This window comes from Artibeus jamaicensis, unplaced genomic scaffold, assembly GCF_021234435.1.
Source record: "Artibeus jamaicensis isolate MK-2021 breed Jamaican fruit bat unplaced genomic scaffold, CSHL_Jam_final scaffold_1964, whole genome shotgun sequence".
In the NCBI taxonomy this organism is placed as follows: Eukaryota; Metazoa; Chordata; class Mammalia; order Chiroptera; family Phyllostomidae; genus Artibeus; species Artibeus jamaicensis.
Window position 1 is genome coordinate 55,893,445 of NW_026522030.1, and position 21,843 is coordinate 55,915,287.

Here is a 21,843-nt window from a genome sequence, read left to right on the forward strand (position 1 = left end):
TACAAGTAACATTATATTTAATGGTAAAAGAAATAATTCTTTCCCCTAAGATAAGGAACAAAACAGATGTCCACTCTTCATATCCTCCTCCCCCCTTTTTGTGATCAAGGAAGTGTATATTTAAACAACCTTCCTGCAACAGCTTTACTCTTAACACTATAAATAGCAGTATAACACTCACTGGCACTACATATATTATTGTTGTCATGATAAATTGTATATTCTTTTAAAAATGCAGGAAGGTAACATATAATAATAGTTACACAGGCTTTTATATTCTCTGAATTAAGAAGCCGATTACAGGAATTTACTCTATAACTTAACAGAACCCAAAGTTTAATATGGAGAGATGATTATTGATGCATTCTCTCTGTTTTTATTGTGGTAAAATGTGTATATGTAATATATGTCATTTAAACTATTTGTAAGTGTACAGTTCAGTAGCATTAAAGACACTGACAGTGTTGTGTAACCATTCCAACTGTCTATAGCCAAAATTTTCTTCTCATTGCTAATACAAATTCAGTACCCATTAAACAATAATTCTTCATTTTCCCCTTTTCCAGCCCCTAGTAATCTCTGTTTTACTCTGAGTATCTAGTAAACCATATTTTTTATGGTTAAGTAGAACCATATTTTTTATGGTTAAGTAGAACCATATTTTTTCCTTGTGTGTCTGGCTTATTTCACGTCATAATGTTTTCAACATCCATTCATGTTCCATTTTTCAAATTGAATTCCTTCTTATGGCTGAATAATATTCCATTGTATGGACATACTGAATTTTATTTATTCGTCTGTTGATGGACACTTGGGTTGTTTCTACCTTTTGGCTGTTATGAATAATGTTTCTATGACTAATGATGTTCAGCATTTATTCATGTGATTGGTCATTTGTATATTTTCTTTGGTCATCATTTCTTTTAAACACTTTACTGGATGTTCTATTCTAGGCAGCACAGTGAAATAAAAGGCAACAAAAGAAAGAAGTAGGGACTTCCGCCAAGATGGAGGCATAGGTGGATGTGCCGTGCCTTCTCACACAACCAAGTTTAGAGACAACTAAATATTAGCAACAGAAAACACAGCCAGAACACAGAAAATTGAACTTTTCGGAAGTCTGTTAACAACAAATTCTTCAGCCTGACCGGTAAGGGGCGAAACCAGCAGCTGGTGGAGCGGGGTTGCACAGGAAAACTCAGTCAGATGGACTCAGGCACGTGGAATCCAGGCGCAGGGTTGGACCTAGTGAGCGACCAAGTGACCGAGTGAGCGACCATGGGGGAAACAGCGAGGGAGCAGGGCTGTGGGTTGACTGTGGTGGCGCATTTGTGCGCGGATAGACAAGCGAGGGAGTGGGTGATTGGACGAGAACCCAGCGGGTCCCCACAGCAAGCGGCAGGGAGGGCGCCGCCATTTCCCTGCTCTGACCCCACCTCCACATACAGCGTCATAACCCAGCGACTCTGAGTGGCCCGGCCAGGGTGAACCACCTTAAGGCGCTGCTCCTCACCCAGTGGTGCAAAACAGCAGAGGGGGTCCCCATTTCCCGCTCTGACCACGCCCCCACATACAGCGTCACAACCCAGCGACCTGGGAGTCCAAGGCTCCGCTCCTCATACTTAAAGGGCGGGAACAGACAAAAAATGGCTCAAGAAGATCTCAAAGCCCCAGAGTCTATAAATCTAAGTGATGAAGAAATAGCAAAACTCTCAGACACACAGTTTAAAACACTGGTGATCAGGATCCTCATAGAACTGGTTGATTATACACAAATTAGACAAATACATGAAGGCGAAACTAATTGAAATGAATGGAATTGCACAGGACACCAATAGCAATGAAAAGGAAACTGGGACTCAAATCAATGGAGTGGACCAGAAGAAAGCAAATAATGGCCCAACAGAAAAGAGTGAAGAAGCAAGAATTCAAAGAAGTGAGGAGAGTCTTAGGAACCTCCAGGACATCTTTAAATGTTCCAACATCTCAATTATAGGGGTACCAGAAGGGGAAGAAGAAGAGCAGAAGTGGAAAACTTATTTGAACCAATAATAAAGGAGAACATCCCCAATCTGGCAAAGGAAATAGACCCAGGAAATCCAGGAAGCTCAGAGAGTCCCAAACAAGTTGGACCCAAGAAAGAACACACCAAGGCACATCATAATTACATTAGCCAAGATTAAAATGAAGGAGAGAATTCTAGAAGCAGCAAGAGATAAGGGGATAGTCACCTACAAAGGAGTTCCCATCAGACTGTCAGCAGATTTCTCAAAAGAGACCTTCCAGGCAAGAAGGGGCTGGAAAGAAGTATTCCAAGTTATGAAATCCAAACACATACATCCAAAATTGCTCTGTCCAGCAAAGCTTTCATTTAGAATGGAAGGACAGATAAAGTGCTTCTCAGATAAGATAAAACTCAAGGAGTTCATCATCACCAAGCCCTTATTATATGAAATGTTAAAGGGACTTATCTAAGAAAAAGAAGTTAAAGAAACGTGAACAGTGAAAGGACAACAAACTCACAGTTATTAACAACCACACCTAAAACAAAAGCAAACTAAAAGGACAGCTAGATCAGGAGTGGAAACATAGAAATGAAAATCTCAAGGAGGGTTAGGAACAGGGGAGTGGGAGGAGGAGAAGGGGGGAGAAGGTACAGAAAATAAGTAGCATAGACAGTAGATAGAAAATAGATGGGGGGGCAAGAATAGCATGGGAAATATAGAATCTAAAGGACTTGAGACACATGGTCATAAACTAAAGGGGGGTAATGGTGGGGACGGGGGGTAGGGTGGAGGGGAATGAAGGGGGGAATAGAACAACTGTAACAGCATAATCAATAAAAAAAGAAGTAAATTTGTCTTATTCACAAATATTATTATCTGTGTAGAAAATTTGATGGAGCCTGCAAAAAAGCTCTCCAACTCATAAGCAGCTTTAGCATGAATTCGTTATATAAGATCAATAAATAAAAATCAGTTATAGTATTTCTATATAGTAGCAGTGAACAATGGGAAATTAAGTTAAAAGGAAACACATCCATTTACAGTAGCACCTAAATTTAAGTACTTAAGGGGAAATCTTACAAAAGACGTGAGAGGCTTTATATTCTTATGTTCTAAACCGTAAAATATTGATGAGAGAAATTTTTAAAAATCTAAATAAATGCAGAGCTAAACCTTGTTCACAGGTTAGAAGATTCAGTGTTGTCAGTCCTCCTTAAATTGGCTTAGAGATTTGACACAATCCCAATAACAATCTTACTAGGTAATTTAGAAATGAATGGCATTGTTGAGAGCAGCAGTGAGTTGTCCAGATCAGTGTGCTGTTGAAGTGACTCAACATGATTGGATTTGTGGTATTTTTGCATTCCCTAACAGTCAAAAACGCAAATATTTGTGAAGAACTTGACTGGCAACACTGTCACCCTCACTCCACACCCTCACTATGTGCAGACACAACAGGCAAGCAGCTAGAAGATTGTTGCACTTCTTCTGACTACAGCATCCAGAAAGAGTGCATCCTGCACCTGGTCCTCTGTCTGAAAAGTGGCTGTTAATTCTTCAGTTTTACATTCATAGTGCCCAATGATGGCACTAGTCTGCATTCTAGCTGTATGCCCCAATTTAAGTTTAGAAATTACCCGTTTCAGTAATAGATGAATCTGTTCAAAATGTTAATAAAGGTTTCATTGCATGGCAGCAAGAAAAGAGAATCTTACTAGGCATTTTTTTGAAGAAATTGACAAGCTGATTCTAAAATGCTTATTAAAATGCAAAGAACCTTTTTCAAAACAATTTTGAAAAAGAACAGAATTGAAGACTAATGCTGCCTGATTTCAAGATTGGTTATAAAGCTACATTTGTCAGAACCACGTGCTACTGACATATAGGCAGATAGATCAATAGAACAAAATAAATAGGGACTCCATAAATAAACAAACATATTGGAAATTAAATTTTTTATTAAAAAATTTTTCAGAGTGTGTCAGAAAAAAGATTTTTTATTTTTTAAAAATATATTGGTTATGCTATTACAGTTGTCCCATTTTCCCTCCTTTATTCCCCCCCGCCCCCCTTAGTTCATGTCCATGCATTGTACATATAAGTTCTTCAGCTTCTACATTTCCCACACTATTCTTAACTTCCCCATGTCCATTCTGTACCTACTATTTATGTTTCTTATTCCTTGTACCTTTCCCCCATTCTCCCCCCCTCCCTTCCCCTCCCCTCCCCACTGATAACCCTCCATGTGATATCCATTTCTGTGATTCTGTTCCTGTTCTAGTTGTTCACTTAGTTTGTTTTTGTTTTTTTTAGGTTCAGTTGTTGATAGTTGTATTTGTTGTCATTTTACTGTTCATAGTTTTTGATCTTCTTTTCCTTTGCTAAGTCCCTTTAATATTTCTTTTTAAAAAAATGTATTTTATTGATGTGCCATTACAGTTGTCCCATTTCCCCTCTTTCATTCCCCTCCGCCCTGCACATCCCCTTCCCCCCATTGGCCCCCTTTAGTTCATGTCCATGTGTCACAAATTCTTTAGCTTCCCATACTATTCCCATACTATTCTTGCCTCCCCCATGTCTATTTTCTACCTACTATCTATGCTACTTATTCTCTGTACCTTCTTCCCCCTTCTCCTCCCACTCCCCTGTTGCTAACCCTCCATGTGATCTCCATTTCTGTGGCTCCACTCTTGATCTAGCTGTTCACTTAGTTTGCTTTTGTTTTAGGTGTGGTTGTTAATAACTGTGAGTTTGCTGTCCTTTCACTGTTCATATTTTTTAACTCCTTTTTCTTAGATAAGTCCCTTTAACATTTCACATAATAAGGGCTTGGTGATGATGAACTCCTTGAACTTGACCTTATCTGAGAAGCATTTTATCTGCCCTTCCATTCTAAATGAAAGTTTTACTGGACAGAGTCATCTTGGGTGTAGGTCTTTGGATTTTATGACTTGGAATACTTCTTTCCAGCCCCTTCTTGCCTGCAAGGCCTCTTTTGAGAAATCAGCTGACAGTCTTCTGGGAACTCCTTTGTAGGTAACTGTCTCCTTTTCTCTTGCTGCTTTTAAGATTCTCTCCTTATTTTTTATCTTGGGTAGCTTAACGATCATGTGCCTTGGTGTGTTCCTCATTGGGTCCAACTTCTTTAGGACTCTCTGGGTTTCCTGGACTTCCTGGAAATCCATTTCCTTTGTCAGATTAGGAAAGTCCTTCATTATTTTTTCAAATAAGTTTTCTATCGCTCTTCCTCTTCTTCTCTGGCACCCATATGATTCGGATGTTGGAATATTTAAAGTTGTCTTGTAGGTTCCTAAGCCTCTTGTCATATTTTTGAATTCTTGTTTCTTCATTCTGTTGGATGGAATGTTTACTTCTTTCTTTTGGTCCAAACCATTGTTCTAAGCCCTAGTTTCCTTCCTGTCACTGTTGGTTCCCTGTGCATTTTTCTTTAATTTGTTTTTCATAGCCTTCTATTTTGTGATCAATCTCAACCATTTCTGTGAGCATCCGGATTGCCAGTGTTTTGAACTATGCATCTGATAGGTTGGCTTTCTCTTCATCGCTTAGTTGTATTTTTTCTGGAGCTTTGATCTATTCTTTCATTTGCGCCATTTTTTTGTCTCAGTGGATGCTATGTAGTAAGGGCCAGAGCCCTAGGTATTTGCCAGGGTGGGGCTACCCATGCGGCTAAGTTGTGGCACTCTGTGGGGGAGGGGTCAGAGAGGGAACAGTGTTGCTTGCTGGGCTCTCAGCACTTTGAATAGCATCCTCCACCACCCACAAGCAAATTGGGCTCTTCTGGTGCTTGTTCCCATCCTCACCTGCCACCCTAGATCCTATCCCTCTTTGGCTTTGTCCATGTGTCTTTTTCTTTTAAAGATTTTATTTATTTATTTTTAGAGAGAGGGGAAGGGAGAGAGAAACATCCATGTGTGGTTGCTCCTTGCACACCCCCTACAGGGGACCAGGCCTGCAACCCAGGCATGTGCCCTGCCCGGGAATTGAACCAGCAACCCTTTGGTTCACAGGCTGGCACTCAGTCCACTGAGCCACATCAGCCAGGGCTGTCCACATGTCCTATATACATGTTCCTTGATGACCCTTCCCTCTTTTTCCTCTATTACCCCCCATATTCCTCCCCTCTGGTTACTATGAATTTTTTCTCTATTTCATTGTCTCTGGTTGTATTTTGCTTGTTTGTTTTGTTGATTAGGTTCCAGTTTTAGGTGAGATCATGTACAGTGGGGAGAAGGTGGTATTTTCAACTACTAGCACTAAAAAAAATTAGATGTCTATGTGTAAAAAAGTGAATTTTGTTTCACACCTCACACCATATACAAAAATTACCAAATTTTGCTATGTATAATGCACTCCCATGTATAATGTGCACCCATGGTTTTATGTTCATTATACACGGAATTATTATACCCATGGTATGTAATCATTGTACCCATGGCATGTAATCATTATACCCATGTATAATGTTCATCCTCATTTTTCTCAGGAATTTAGGTAAAAAAGTATGTTATACATGCCAAAATGTATTAACTCAAAATGGATCATAGATCTAAATGTAAATCCTAAATTTACAAAACTTTTATAAGAAAACATGGGGAAAAAACCTTTGTGACCTTGGATTAGACAATGATTTGTTTAATATGACACCACATGTAGGATCCATAAAAGAAGAAATTGACAAATTGAACCTTATTAAAAATAAAAACTTCTTTACAAAAGGCACTATTAAGAGAAAAAGACAAGTTATCGATTGGGAGAAAATATTTGAAAGCATATGCCTGACAAATGACTTGTCACTAGAATATATAAAGATGTTCAAAACTCAATAATTAGTTAACAACCCAATTAAAACATAGGCAAAAGATTTGAACAGAAACTTCACTGAAGAAAATATATATGAATGGAAAATAAGCACATAAAAGGGTGGCCCACATCACTATTATAAAGATGCAAATTAAAACTATAGTTAAGTATCACTATAGGTGTCTTAGAATGTCTAAATTAAAAAGTCTAACCTTGCCCTAGCTGGGTGGTTAAGTGGGTTGAAGCATCATCCCATACACCAAAAGGTTGTAGGTTCGATTCCTGGTCAGGGCATATACCTAGATTACCTGTTCAGTCTCTGGTTGAGGTGCATTTGGAAAGCAACCTATCAATGTTTCTGTCCCATATCAATGTTTCTTTCTCTTTCTCTCAAATCAATAAACATATCTTTAGGTGAGGATTTAAAAAAAATAACTGACCTTATAGAGTGTTGGAGAGGATGTGGAACAACTGGAACTCTCATATACTTATGGTAGGAATGTAAAATGGTAGACTCACTCTTGAAAACTATTTGGCAATTTTTTAGAGCTACGTACACTGGCCAGGTGATTCAGCCAGTCCATCTTAGAAATTTGCCTACAATAAAGGAAAGTATATGTCCAGAAGGCTTGTATGTGGGTGTTCATGATAGCTTTAATAGCCCCAAATGGAAAGTAACTCAAATGTCTATTATATAGGTGAATGGATAAGCATATTGTGGCATATTCAACAGTGAACTATTTAGCAATAAAAAGGAGTGAACTGTTAATATATACAACAGCATGGATCAATCTCAAAATAATTAGGATGAGTGAAAGAAGCCAGGTGAAAAAGAATACATACTATAATGATTCCATATATGTCAATGCTAGGATAATGAAGGAGTACAGGGAAAGGTTGGTGCTGCTGGATATGTTTAGTCATTTCACAGGTGTGTATACATTTGTGAAAACTTACCAAATTGTGAAACTGGAAAAGCTGGCATTTGTGGTGCCTGTCACCTACCAGACTCAGTAAGCAGAGACAGGGCACTCAAAAAACCTGAGTGTCCTCCTCATCCATTCTAAAGGGATATACCAGTACTCTGGTCCTTTCAGAGTTTTTCTGGTTTAACAGATCTGATGTAGAAAATGGAGCATGTGCCCATAATATCCAGCAGGCTGGCCCTCTGGCCCTACTTCCACTGCAAGTTTTTGTAAAAGGTATTGCTCTGCTCTGGTAGGGGCTTTTCTTCCAGTGAATTTGGTTCCCTGACAGGTTCCAGATGGCGAGACCAGTTCAGGCTCACTTTCCTCAGTTCCCTTAGCTGAGTAAGGAGGAAGATCTAGGGTCGGAGGGGCCATGGGGACCCCAACCATGCTCATAGCAGCCATAATATTTAGATCTTCCTTGGCTCTCTCTTCTGAGCTTCTGCTTTCTTTCACAGGCAAATTCCGTTTTCTCTGGAGCATGAATCCATTTCCTTTTATTCCTGCTTCCTGATTATGTAAACTCATGAAAGTTTCTAGGTAAGGCATTTTGTCCCACTTCCCTGATCTTTGACAAGACAACTCTGGTCATAGTATGTAATACAGTAATTTCAAGACCCATTCAATAGCCAGCACTCTCCTGAGTCAAGATTATACAGTACATAAGCTGAACCATATGACAATAAAAAAAACACTATTTTTAGTCATACGTTTATAAGCACAGGTCGACCAATTAGGTAAAACTTGCCCCAAAGTGCTATTTTCCAGAATGGAGGCTTTTCCCCCCATTCTACCAAACAGAGCTCTGTAAACCAGAAGGCACCTTAAATTAATGACAATGTAAATCATTCCCTGGGATTGTAATCTGAACTAGAAAGTGAATGATTCGATCAAATGTGAAAACTGACAGGAAGTGCTGAGAGTAGGAGGAGGAGAGTCCCCAAGGGACATCACTTGGCAGCTGCTAGGGAGTCTCCAAATCCACACCCCAGGGTCTCTCTGTCCAGGCAGCAGTGGAGACGCCTTGCAAATACCTAGACTTACCGGAGAGTCCCAAAATCTGTCCCACTGGAGTTGCCCGAATATGAAACTGGAAAAGCCGGCATTCATGCTGCCTGCCACCTACCAGAACCAGTAAGCAGAGACAGGGAGTGAATCTTTATGGACACTTTATTCAGATGGCTGGTGATCTGGGAAAATGGTGGGTTTGCATCCTAACAGACTGTCCTACATTTCCTTTCAAGCCACCCTTTTTATATCAGAGAACAATGTGTGGTGAGGGGTTTGGAATTCAGGAAAAATTAGATTTAAAAAACTGAAGCATTCTCACCCTGGGTGGTGGTCTGTCTGTCCCTGGAGTCAGGATGGGCTGTGCCTGCAATTCCAGAAACAATAGCTTTTCACCTGCATTACCTACTAGTCCTATGGATTATTACCTTAAACTAAAATTTTCCAAGTGTTGAGTCCTCCATTAACTGTAAACTTTAAATATGTGATTGTTGTACATAAACTATATCTCAAGAAAGTTGTTTTTAAAAAATACCAAAAAATCTATGGGAATATCTAAAACTCAGAAGCTTAATTTTATTGTTAGAGGTACTGAATTTAAAGATAATAGAAATCTTGACTCAAAGTTCACATTCTCTAGGTTTCTGTTATGTAATGGCTAAGTCTCTTAATGTATATTTTATATAATGTTGTCTTCTTTGGTTATAGTTCTTTATGCTCTGTCTGGTATTTATATGTAAAATATTTAATGACTCCTCAGTGTAGTTTACACAGTGTTTACATAAAGTTTCTTAACTATTAGAGACAGACTCCTAACTGAATTGTTAAGAGACTGGTTTAATTATATTTATTACCATTACCTTCATTTTTTTGTCTGTTAGACCTTGAATAATCTATGATGAACTGAGTTTGTTTTTTTATTATTATATTTTGTTGATTATGTTATTACAGCTGTCCTGATTTTTCCCCCTTTGCTCCTCTACACCCAACAGTCCCTACTCCCCCAGGCAATCCCCATACCATTGTTCACATCCATGGGTCATGCATATAAGTTCTTTGGCTACTTCATTTTCTACACTACACTTTACGTCCCGTGACTATTCTGTAACTACCTATTTGTACTTCTTAATCCCGTCACCTCTTCACCTGTTCCCCCACAGCCCACATCTGGCAACCATCAAAACACTCTTTGTGTTGATTATTCTATCCCTGTTCTTCTTGTTTGCTTAGTTTGTTTTTTAGATTCAATTGTTGATAGATTTGCATTTTTTGCCATTCTATTCATAGTTTTGATCATTTTCTTAAGTAAGTCCCTTTAACATTTCATATAATGATGGTTTGGTGATGATGAACTCCTTTAGTTTTTTCTTGTCTGGGAAGCTTTTTATCTGTCCTTAGATTTTATTTATTTATTTATTTATTTATTTATTTATTTATTTATCTAAAGCTATTTTATTTATTTATTTTTAATTTTAATTAATTTTATTTAGTTATTTTTCAAGTACAGTTTTTTGTCTCTTTCTCCCATCCCAGCCTCCTCCGCCCCTTGCTTCCCACCTCCCTCCCATTTCCAACCCCCTTAGTTCTCGTCCCTGTGTCCTTCCTATTTGTTCCTCCAAATCCCTCCCCCTTTTCCCCCTTAACTTCCCTTCCTTCTCCCCCTCTGGTTACTGTCCCCTTGTTCTCTATTTCAGTGTCTTTGTTTTTTTTTTCTCCTTGCTTGTTTGTTTTGTTGTTTAGCTTCCTGTTAAAGGTGAGATCATATGGTATTTGTCTTTCAGCACCTGGCCTATTTCACTCAGCATAATGCTTTCCAGTTCCATCCATGTTGTTGCAAAGGGTAGTAGCTCCTTCTTTCTCTCTGCAGCATAGAATTCCATTGTGTATATGTACCACAATTTTTTGATCCATGCATTTACTGATGGGCACCTAGGTTGCTTCCAACTCTTGGCTATTGTAAATTGTGCTGCTATGAACATTGTGGTGCATAGGTTCTTTGATATTGATGTTTTAGGATTCTTAGGATATAATCCTAGCACTGGAATTGCTGGGTCAAAAGGCAGGTTGATTTTTATTTTTCTGAGAAAATTCCATACTGTTTTCCATAATGGTTGTACCAGTCTGCAGTCCCACCAACAGTGAACTAAGGACCCCTTTTCCCCACAACCTCTCCAACATTTGTTGTTTGTTGCTTTGTTTATGATAGCCATCCTGACCAGTGTAAAGTGGTATCTCATCGTGGTTTTAATTTGCATCTCTCTGATAGCTAACGATATTGAGCATCTCTTCATGTGTCTCTGAATGTTCTGTATGTCCTCGTTGGAGAATTGTTTGTTCAAGTCCTTTTCCCATTTTTTAATTGGGTTGGTTGTCTTCTTAGAGTGGAGTCATGTAAGTTCTTTGTATATTTTGGAGATTAAACCTTTGTCTGAGGTATCATTGGCAAATATGTTTTCCCATACAGTTGGTTGTCTGTTCTTAGATTTTAAATGATAGCTTTGCTGGGTAGAGCAATCTTGACTGTAGGTCCTAATTTTTCATGACTTTGAATATTTCTTTTCAGTACCTTCTAGCCTGCAAAGTTCCTTTTGAGGAATCAGCTGACGGCCTTATGGGAACTCCCCTATAGATAACTAACTGGTTTTGTCTTGCTACTTTTAAGATTCTTTACCTTTAATCTTTGGCATTTTAATTATGATGTGTCTTGGAGTGGGTTTCTTTGAATCCATCTTGTTTGGGACCCTCTTGCTTCTTGAACTTACATGTTTATTTCCTTTACCAAATTAAGGAAGTTTTTTTTTCATTATGTTTTCAAATTGATTTCCAATTTCTTGCTTTTTCTTTTCTCCTTTTGGCACCCCTATGATATGAATCTTGCAATGCTTGTAGTTGTCCCAGAGGCTGCTAAGACTATCCTCATTTTTGTGTTGTTGTTGTTTTTTTTCCCTTGTTTTGATTGGTTGGGTTTTTTTTTTTCTTTCTTATATTCCATATCATTGATTTGATTCTTGGCTTCCTCCACTCTACTGTTATATCCCTGTAAATTGTTCTTTATATCGTTATATCGGTTAGTGTTTCCTTTGTTTCTGACTGGAACTTTCTTATGCTGCTGAGGTCCTCACTAAGTTCCTTGAGCATCCTTATAACCAGTGTTCTGAACTCTGCTTCTGATAGATTGCTTATCTCCATTTTGTTTAGCTCTTTTCTAGACTTTTTTGTTTGTTTTTAAAGGATTTATTTATTTTTATATAGAGTGGAAGGGAGGGAGAAAAAGAGGGATAGAAACATCAGTGTATGGTTGTATGGTTGCCTTTTGCACGCCTCCTTCTGGGGACCTGATCTGCAACCAGGTGTGTGCCATCACTGGGAATCAAACCCACAACCCTTTGGATCCGCAGGCCGGTGCTTACTGAGCCACACCAGCTGGGACTGGAGTTTTGATCTGCCCTTTCCCTTGGGCCATGTTTCTTTGTCTCCTTGTTTTGGCTGCCTGCTTGTATTTGTTTCTATGTATTAGGTAGAGCTGCTCTGACTCTGTATCTTGGTAGTGTGGCACAATGTAGTAGGTTTTCTATAGGGTTCAGTGCACAGCTTCCTCTATTACCCAGGCTGGGTACTGGAGGTGTGCTCTTTGTGTGGGCTGAGTACACCCTCCTCTTGTAGTTGAGCCTTGATTGCTATTGGCAGATTAATGGCAGGGATTTACCCAAGCCAGTCAGCTACAAGGATTGGCAGTGACCACTTACCACCAACCTCTGCCTTCCAAAGAGGATCAGCTGTGCAGGGTCAGGGTGGTGTTGCTCTAATGTGGTCTGTAGCTGTCCACTGGGTGTGCTGGCCCTGGGGTTTCCCGAATGGTACAGGCAAAGGTCAGCCCCCACCTGTGTTTTTTTCAGGCCAACCTGCCTGAGCTGTAAAGCAATCTTAGATGGCTGCTACTTATGCTGGGCTTGCAGATTCCCAGGCAAAGCCAAACTGTTAATCTAGGCTAGCTGCTGGTAGTCCCAGGCCTGGGGTTCACTGAGGCCAGCTGTTGCTTGTTTGATAGGATTTAGGAAGTTGTGAAGCAGGAGCCAAGACCAGTCATTCATATGGAAAAGCATCCTGAGCCTGTAAGTTGTGTGAGGCAGAGTCCTTGGGGATCTCTAAGGTCAAATAGTGTTAGCCAGGTTGATGGAGTCTGAGATATGGCACCAGCTTGTGGGCTGTGTCAGGGTTTAGAAAAGGGACATTGGCCTCTGCTTGCCTTGATGCCAGACACTTCAGTTTCTCCCTGTATACCACTGGTGCCCTTGAAGCTGCTACACCTGTGCAGGAGCTTAGAGGGAGTGAGTCTAAGTAGGTGAGTCTGTACGTGGGTTCTTTAACAGGAAGTGCTTGGGGCACCAGCGTTTTTTTCCACCAACTCAATCCCCACTGGTTTTTCTCAGCCAGAAATTGTGGATTCTTATCTTCATGGCAATGGAACCCTGGGCTGGGGGGCCTGGTGTGGGGCTGGGACTTGTCAATCTGGAGATATTCCTCCTGAATGTTTATCCTCTTTACATGGGTGAGGGACCAGCCTGTTCCAAATCTGTGCCCATCCTATCAGTCTGGATGGTTGTGGTTTTTTAATTTTGTAGTTGTCAGACTTCCATTTAACTCTGTTTCTGATGGTTGTGAGTGATGATTGTTCTGTATTTTAGTTGTAATTTTGATGTGGTTTTGGGAAGAGGTAAGCCATGTCTGTCTACACTGCCATCTTCACTGGGAGAGTGCTGAATTGTTTGTTTAAATGTAAAATTTAGCTCTAGGAATTCTCTAACTTAAAGAGAATGATTTTTTAAATGGTATGAATATTGTTCATGAAGTGCATTTTGCTCGAAGGAACATACCATAACTGGTCTCTGACAGTCCGAGTATTCTTTACAGAGGCTTAGGCACATGAAAGGATCATAGTTGCCTTACAAATTTAGCGATGCTGCCAATTTATACGTTGTAGGAAATAAAAACTCACAAGATAATACTAACACATGCTTCTACAGAATGACAGCCCTTTGCTTATAACTCCAACTGGGAAGTGTTTTAGTTGATTACTGTTAACTCAGAAGTATTTTAATTTTAGTGAGTTAGGATAAAGTATTTTACTTAATTGATTTTTTCTCTCTTCTAGGAAATATAATAGCCACCATGATAGAAGACAGAGGGCCAAGAGTGACCGACTACTTTGTTGTGGCAGGGCTCACTGATACATCTACTCTGTTGGATCAAGAAATAAATCGTTTAGATACTAAGTCAACTGGACCTAAAGCTCCAATTATAGACATTGCAGTTATTAACAAATCAGCTGGGGAAACAGTACCTGAAGGTTACACCTGTGTTGAAGCCACTCCATCAGCTCTCCAAGCAAACTTGAACTATGGAAGTCTGAAAAGCCCAGAACTTTTCCTCTGTTATAAAAGAGGGAGAGATAAACCACCCCTTACAGACATTGGGTACTGTGACTTATTTTCTTTTGCCATAGTGAAGGGAAAAAAATTATTTCAGGTACATGGGAATAGGAATTTGAAGTCCTTGATAGTTCCATTATTTGTTACTTCAGGTTTAAGTATTGTAAGATATTATATATCTCTCTCCTCCCTTACATAATTTCTTTGCATTGTGCTTGAATCATTAGATAATTTCTTTCAAAAGAATATCGAACTGCAGAGCTTAGAGCCTGAAATGTGATTCTATTTCTGTTGTACTTATCAGATAATCTTATTAATTAACCATAAAAGAACAAGAAACTATAATAACAGCATTTTTTTATAGGAGCTCCTTGGGTTATGTGATGGGTTTTATCAAAGTCCTGAACATTTTTAACAAAGGAGCATTCTGCTTTAAAAAGTATGATTGTATTGTGAGGTTTTTAATGCCATGAGGAGAGGGTATTTATAGTTTAGAAGTGTAGTTGTCACGAGATACTTACTATCTAGGCCACAGCTAATGAACATTCTTTGTAAAAGCCTTGTTTCCAAATGTGCTTTTAGAATATACATAATATTTTTCCATATATACATGTCATATGTTACGCTGTTCTGTTTATTATAGTTATCATCAGTTAGAAAAAACACAGGTTCCTAAGAGTGTCTTCGGAAGTATTTGGGATTAGGTTATCCTTATATGCAAAACATGCTTTTGGAATTTTGATGGGGTTTGTATTTAATCTGTAGATCTATTTGCAGAGTATTGCCATCTTTACATTATTATCTTCCAACCTATGAACATGAAAGGTCTTTATTTTTATTTAGGTGTTTTTAAATTCCTTTCAGCAATGCTTTGTGGCATTTAGTCTTTCACCTCCTTGATTAATTTTATTTCTAAATATTTTATTACACAATAAGTGGGATTGTTTTCTTAATGTCTTTTTTGGATTGTTCATTGCTGATACAGCTGAAATTTAACTTCATATGTTAATGTCGAACCCTGCAAATATGCTGCATATATCAACTCTAATAGCTTTCATGTGATTTCTGGGAATTTTTAAAAGTAAGAAGATTGTATCCTCTGCAAATAGGAATAATTTTATTCCTTCCATTTTAGTTGGTTGTATTTTCCTCCTGCCCTGATTGTTTTAGTGGTCTGGGTAGAACTTAGGGTACGGTGTTGAACAGCAGTGGTGAAAGCAGGCAGGTATCCTTGCCTCATTCCTCATCTCATGTGGAAAGCTTTCAGTCTTTCACCATTGAATATGATATTAGCTGTGAGTTTTTCATAAATGCCATTTATCATGTTAAGGAAGGTTCCCTATGTTCTTTTATTCCTGATTTTATGAGAGTTTTAACATAAAAATGTGTTGGGTTTTGTCAAATGCCTTTTCTTTGGTAATTGATATGATCATGCAGATTTTCCTTCATTCTATTAGTGTGGTTATTTCAACTGATTTTCTTATGTTGAATCTTTTAATGTAACTATAAAATCACATCTTAAAAATGATTAATTCATTAGTATCATTATATGTACAAATTTTCCTGATTGATGAATTTTTTTAAAGCTGTTGGTTCCTGGCTATTCTGTTGATGGTTCAGCTACTAAGGTAGTGAGCTGCTGCATTTGACCACCACTTGTCATATTCATCACTTTTTCCAGTATTGCAGTAGAGCTGTGGTGAAATTATTCTAAGGTCCTCATTATATTTAAATTTCCAAAGCCAAAGGACTATTTGTCTTTCTTACTTTGAACTTTTAGCAGCATCTTTTAACCCCTTTAGTATCTATCATTCACCCTGTTTAGCCCCATCATTTTCTTTCAACTCATTTCAGTTAGGATGGTCGTCATACAACTTCATAGAATCATTGGTTACAGCAGCCAGGTTAGGAAGAGTTGAAAAATGTTTGGCACTTGGAGTTATAGAGTCTTCTTTTGGAAAGCTTTACTTTTAAAGAAAAGAAGAGATAGTAATAGGACTTGCTATTCCAGGTGTAGTTCATAGACCCATGTTGTCCATAGTGCCTGGGAATATGTCAGATACTCAGAATTTTAGGCACTGCCTCAAATTTCTGAATCAGAATCTGCATTTTTAACAAAATCCTCAAAAGCAATGTTTTAGGATACCTGGGGGGCGAGGGAATAACTTGCAGTATCTTCATATTGAAGGAAAGATACCAATGGAGAAGGAAGAACTGAAATACAGGAGTAAGAGAAGATATTTGATAGAACAAATTATGAAACAGATTAAAGGGGTAATAGCAACAGCATGGGTGAGTGGATTGGCTTTTAATGGGAGGAGCTTTTTGAGAAGGGGAAAGAGGTTAAAATGAGTATGAACATAAATTATTGGTGCAGGTGGAGTGATACAGGACATGTATTTACTTTCAGTTTTAAAAAAATTTTCTCTATGGTTGTCTTAAGATAGGTAATATCCATAGAAAGATTACTGTAGGGTAAATTTTTAAATAACATCCATGTCAAGTGAAGGGAAACCGTCCAGGGACTTATGTTCTAGCCCTCACTGTTCCCTGTTAGCCATCCTTTCAAAGCCATCTTTTCATATCCTCTTCCCGACCCCCCACCATTCAGTCATAATAGAAAGGATGTGAATCTCCAAAAGATTATTGTTTCTTGTGGTTGAGCTGCACAACTTAAAAATAAAATGATTATTTAGATAATTATATTTAGATGCTTTCAGGTTGCAAGTGGCTCTTTCATATATAACTTTGAAGTTCTCTAAAGCATCTAATTTCTATTATACTACTTTACTGATCCAAGTTTGCTAGAGTATGTAGTTGTCTCTGATTGTGGTAAATATTTCACTCCAGATCAAATAATTGTCAATATCTGGTGATCTAAATGTTTTTACTTGTTCCTCCCCTTTGTACTGTACCCCCTTAAGCATATTGGTGAGGTTTGGAAAGCCTATTAGCCACTATAAGACAGATACCCATCTCATTTAAATATGAAACACCATTGTCCAACTTTTGATCTTTTTGACTGATATATAAACTGAGGTATTTACAAAAATAGTTTTTATTTTCTGGAAAAGATATTTAGTTAAAATAAGTAAGATATGATATTCCCTCATAATGCTGAATACTCCATAAAGTATAATCTAACAGGATAATATATGTCAGATATACTTATTAAGATAAAAAGAATCACAGACTACTGTCCAAAATTCTTATCTTCCTCCATTTATCAGATTCATTGACTTCAAAATTAGTATTTTCCTCTAGCACTTACGTTTTTTGAAAATTTTCAAGCATATAGAAAAGATAATAGAAGATAAATTTTGAAATGGGGGTATGTGAGTCTTCCAAATTTGTTCTTATAATACCATGTGCCTTCCATTCCCATATGAACTTAAAGGACATATTGCCAATTTCTACAAGAAAAAGGGCAACTAGGATCTAAATAGGAATTGTATTGACTCTGTAGATCTATTTGGGAAACACTGACATCTCACCGAATTAAGTTGCTTATCCACGACCATAAGACATGTTTTTATTTATTAGCTCATCCAATAAATAAGGGAGTTTTAAAGGCAAGACTTTAACAGGAGTTATGAATGGTGTATGAAAGTATCTGATTACTCGTTCTCTAGGAATTGACCTGAACATGTTTGTGGTACTGCCCTTTTTCTTGTTTCATGTTTCTTATAATAAGCAATGAAAAAAATCAAGTTCTTTGATCCTATTTATACTTCTTAAAACTATATTCTAGCTGTTTAAATATAAGAAAAAGATTTATAATTCCCAAAGTAATAATTTTAGGTTTGGTTTGCAGTTAAGATTTGGGAGAGAGTACATAGAGACCCATTTTTTTTTTCAAGAAGAAAACCAGCATTAACCTGAAATTTGTTTACTTACCTATTTCTCCTCTCCTTGCCCTACAGAGTTCTATATGAAGGGAAAGAAAGACTTATTCCAGGATGTGAAGTGATCCAAGCCACACCCTATGGTCGCTGTGCCAATGTCAACAATAGTTCAACTACTTCACAAAGAATCTTTATCACTTATCGAAGGGCTCCTCTAATTCGACCCCAGAATTCCTTGGCTGTAACAGATATTTGTGTTATTGTAACCAGTAAAGGAGAAACCCCTCCTCATACCTTCTGCAAAGTTGACAAAAACTTAAATTGTGGAATGGTAAGAATAAAGTTTAATTTTTAGTTTCACATTTTCAAAAGATAATTTTTGGATTCCTGTTTATTATCAGGCATGTAATTTAGTCTCAGTTTATATTTTCATGATTTTTATTATTTTTAGCTTTCTAATTTTTGATGCATTGTAATTTAAAAAATCCTTACCTACCTGATATCTTAGAATAATTTCATCCAGAAAATAGATATTTAAAGTCAGAATTTTTTGGGGGGGTACATGCTAATTTTGCTTTTGTTGCACTATTATATAGCAGTTTTTATTAGGTTTCAGTGGTGTTTCTTGAGGATAACTGAAGGGAGACTGGGTGAGGACCCCCTTATATGTATTTATTTTAAATATTTACATATTTTTTAAAAGGGCTCCAATGAAGAGGAAAATTGAAGATATACATTTGATTTATAGTTTCATGAGACTAAAGTTTGCTATTGAGTTAGATTTATTTGAAAAATATGTTTACATGAAACTAGTATTAGCTTACATGTATGTGGTATAAGCACATGAGATGTCTAATGCGGCCATGGCTGTTAGTCAAGACAGATTTGCATCTGGAGGTAATGACTGTATAGCACCCAGATAACCCTAGTCTCTCTTAGTTGGAACTCTAGTGCTCACTCTAGTTTGTTCTGTCTCTCAAATATAGGCAGTTCTAGATGATATAGAATTCTGAACTTTTTGAAACTGGCTTCACGTCAGTTTGATATTTGTGGCAATGTTATTTTACTCTTCTGGTGTTTTCAACTTCATGTTTTGCTGTGTTTTATCCTGTATAGTCAGTTTTGGTAAATATATATTTTAAATAGACCTCCCTGAATAAATAATCAGAATCTATAGATGACATTTGACAAAATGAAATTTTTTCTCTTTTGTCTTTTTTAAACCCTATTTATATTTTACAGTGGGGTTCCAGTGTGTTTTTGTGTTATAAGAAGTCTGTGCCTGCTTCTAATTCAATAGCATATAAAGCTGGTAAGTAAATTTATAAAAAAAATTGTCTGTTACTGTAGTTATTATTGCACATTAACATTTCATTAGGAGAGGCAGTGTATGTTTTTTTACAGAATTGATCTATTTATAAATGAAATGATCTATACTTTCAGCATGTAAAGGTATAAGTTTTGTTAAATATATTTTATACATTACAAGATATATTAATATTGTCCCCCCCACACCCCCAAAAAAGTATTGTTAATTAAATAGAAGCCTCCATCCCAAGCAACCATTTGTGGAATAAACATACACTTTTAGTCCACACTAATAGATTTAACAATTCAGTGGAAAAGTGTTTACTCTGTGATCTTTTTTATTTTGGCAACCAGGAAGATGTCAAACTGCATCTTTACTTCTTATATTTCCTTCTCTTATCTCTGTGTGTCTGATTTGAAACCACATGTTACTTGCCATGAAAGGTGGACTTGCTTCCTTTCTCCCTTGTTGCAAAGAATCAGCTATATGGAGGAGAGGAGGGCCTGAGAAACTTTTCTGCCATGACGTGTTTGAGAAATCTATCGCCACATACTTACTGCACAGTAAAGTGTCAAGGGCTGTAAAGATTTAAGTGTGACCTCTTCATCCCGCTGGTATGGTGGGATAAAAACTGAAAATACAGGTATGTTCCAGTTGTAAATAAAAGAGAAATACTGGAATATTTCTTTTTGTGAAAACAAGCAGTGTCAAATACTTTTTTGATCATGAGCAATTTTTGGAATAAAGTTTTATTTCAAAGAAGTTAGGCAAATTTATATCTGAAAAATTAATTGTATTCATAGAGACAGTGATACTAATGAATTAAACCATTTAATTTATATAAAAATGATAAATTCAGTATCATTTTAAAATGTGATACTGTTAATATTGCTATAATGTGTTGATTGTATATGATTTTCTTAAAATATTTTTTAGGTGGGGAGAAAGTGTCAATTATAAAAGAACCTAACAGAAATGAGCTTTGTGAAATTATTCAGGTATTTTTTATGACACAATTTAGAATAGAGTTTGAAGACTGAATTTGGACTCAAAAATCTGCTACTGATTTTTAAGTGTTTATCTCAGATGTGGTCTGCATATAAAGAGTAAGGAACTAATGCCATGGAGCTACTTTATTATGAAAGGGCTTCGTTATGCTTCTCAGAGTATCCCCACACACACCTACTTACTTGGTCTCACATACTCTCACTCAGTCATAAATGGTTTCCATTTACTTTTCATGTTGCATGCCTTTTATACTGCTTCTCTCTCAAGATGAGTTTAGGGTCTGTGATAATTTCTGTGTTCTTGGTATTATTTCATAATACTTGTCCCTTCTCTGAGTTTTTTACGGAAGTCTAACTGAAATGGTAAATTTTCCTGTGTATTTTTACCATTCCTATAAGATATTGGCAGTATGTAGAAGAAAATACATTAAGACTTATGATCCTGTTAAGTAGAGTTTTAACTAGTATATTTAATACATTTTATAACTAAAAGTCCATACATTTAAAAAAGGGCCAAATTTGTTCATTTATCTTAATTTTTGATATGGCAAGAGAAAAATTGATTTTAGAATTTTATACACAAATATTTCCATGAAACTTGCCATTCAAGTGTCCTAGTAACTTATCACATATAATGTATGGAGAAGTAACTATTTTTAAAAATTTATCATTGTCTCCTTTCTCCACAAGGTTTAATTTTTAGATATCCAGAAGATGATTATGAGTCATTTCCACTTTCAGAATCTGTACCTCTGTTCTGCCTTCCTATGGGAGCTACTATTGAATGTTGGGATCCTCAAACCAAATACCCACTTCCAGTTTTTTCAACTTTTGTCCTGACAGGTTCTTCTGCTGAAAAGGTATATTTTTCTTCTTTTATTTAACCTATTTTGTGTACATTTTAATCCTGTAAAATGATTAATATAGCCTAAGTTTTATTTGAATGTTAGAATTATTGGAACAGGATTACATTTTGGTTTAAATACTGTAATGCCCAAGGTGAAAGGTCAGCATGAAAACTGATATCAGGATGTTGATAACCCTGAAGCTTCTACAGAAGCAAATGTAGTCTTTCAGGAGAGACACCCCTAAAACTCACACCTTAAAATGAGATTATAGTAAAAGTTAGAAGACATAGCAACCATAGGAAGACTTGACAAGACTCATAATTCAAAGCTGGATCAGACCTTCAAGATACTGCAATGAAAGAATAACAATATGAAGGATATTACAGATTGAATATATAATTGAAATGATTCAAGATCTAAAAGAGGGACTTAAAGCATAAAGGAAAGAACAGCATATTTTGAAAAATGAATAGATTGGAAAAGAATCAAATGTCTAGAAGTGAAAAATATGGTTCTTAAAATTGAATTCAGTAAGTGGTTTAAACAACAGAGAGTCTTCTCTGCATGTATCAAAGGAGAATTCATGAAGTGGAAGAGATCAC

At 37.0% G+C, this 21,843-nt stretch overlaps 1 protein-coding gene across 11 annotated transcripts in view; it reads left to right on the plus strand.

Annotated features, from left to right (window-relative positions):
- DENND4C (DENN domain containing 4C) overlaps positions 1-21,843 on the plus strand; it is a 133,473-nt gene that overhangs the window by 28,205 nt on the left and 83,425 nt on the right. For 3 of the 11 annotated variants that reach the window (XM_037132356.2, XM_053656440.1, XM_053656445.1), the window contains 5 exons: positions 8,254-8,335; positions 13,956-14,277; positions 18,156-18,408; positions 19,320-19,389; positions 21,084-21,253. In XM_037132356.2, coding sequence (XP_036988251.2) covers positions 13,973-14,277; positions 18,156-18,408; positions 19,320-19,389; positions 21,084-21,253 — 798 coding nt within the window. In that variant the 5' untranslated portion in view covers positions 8,254-8,335; positions 13,956-13,972. Of the gene's footprint in view, positions 1-953; positions 1,151-8,253; positions 8,336-11,366; positions 11,430-13,952; positions 14,278-18,155; positions 18,409-19,319; positions 19,390-21,083; positions 21,254-21,843 lie in introns of those variants that run through there. The other 8 variants (XM_037132360.2, XM_053656438.1, XM_037132354.2 and 5 more) reach the window with 5 other exon arrangements.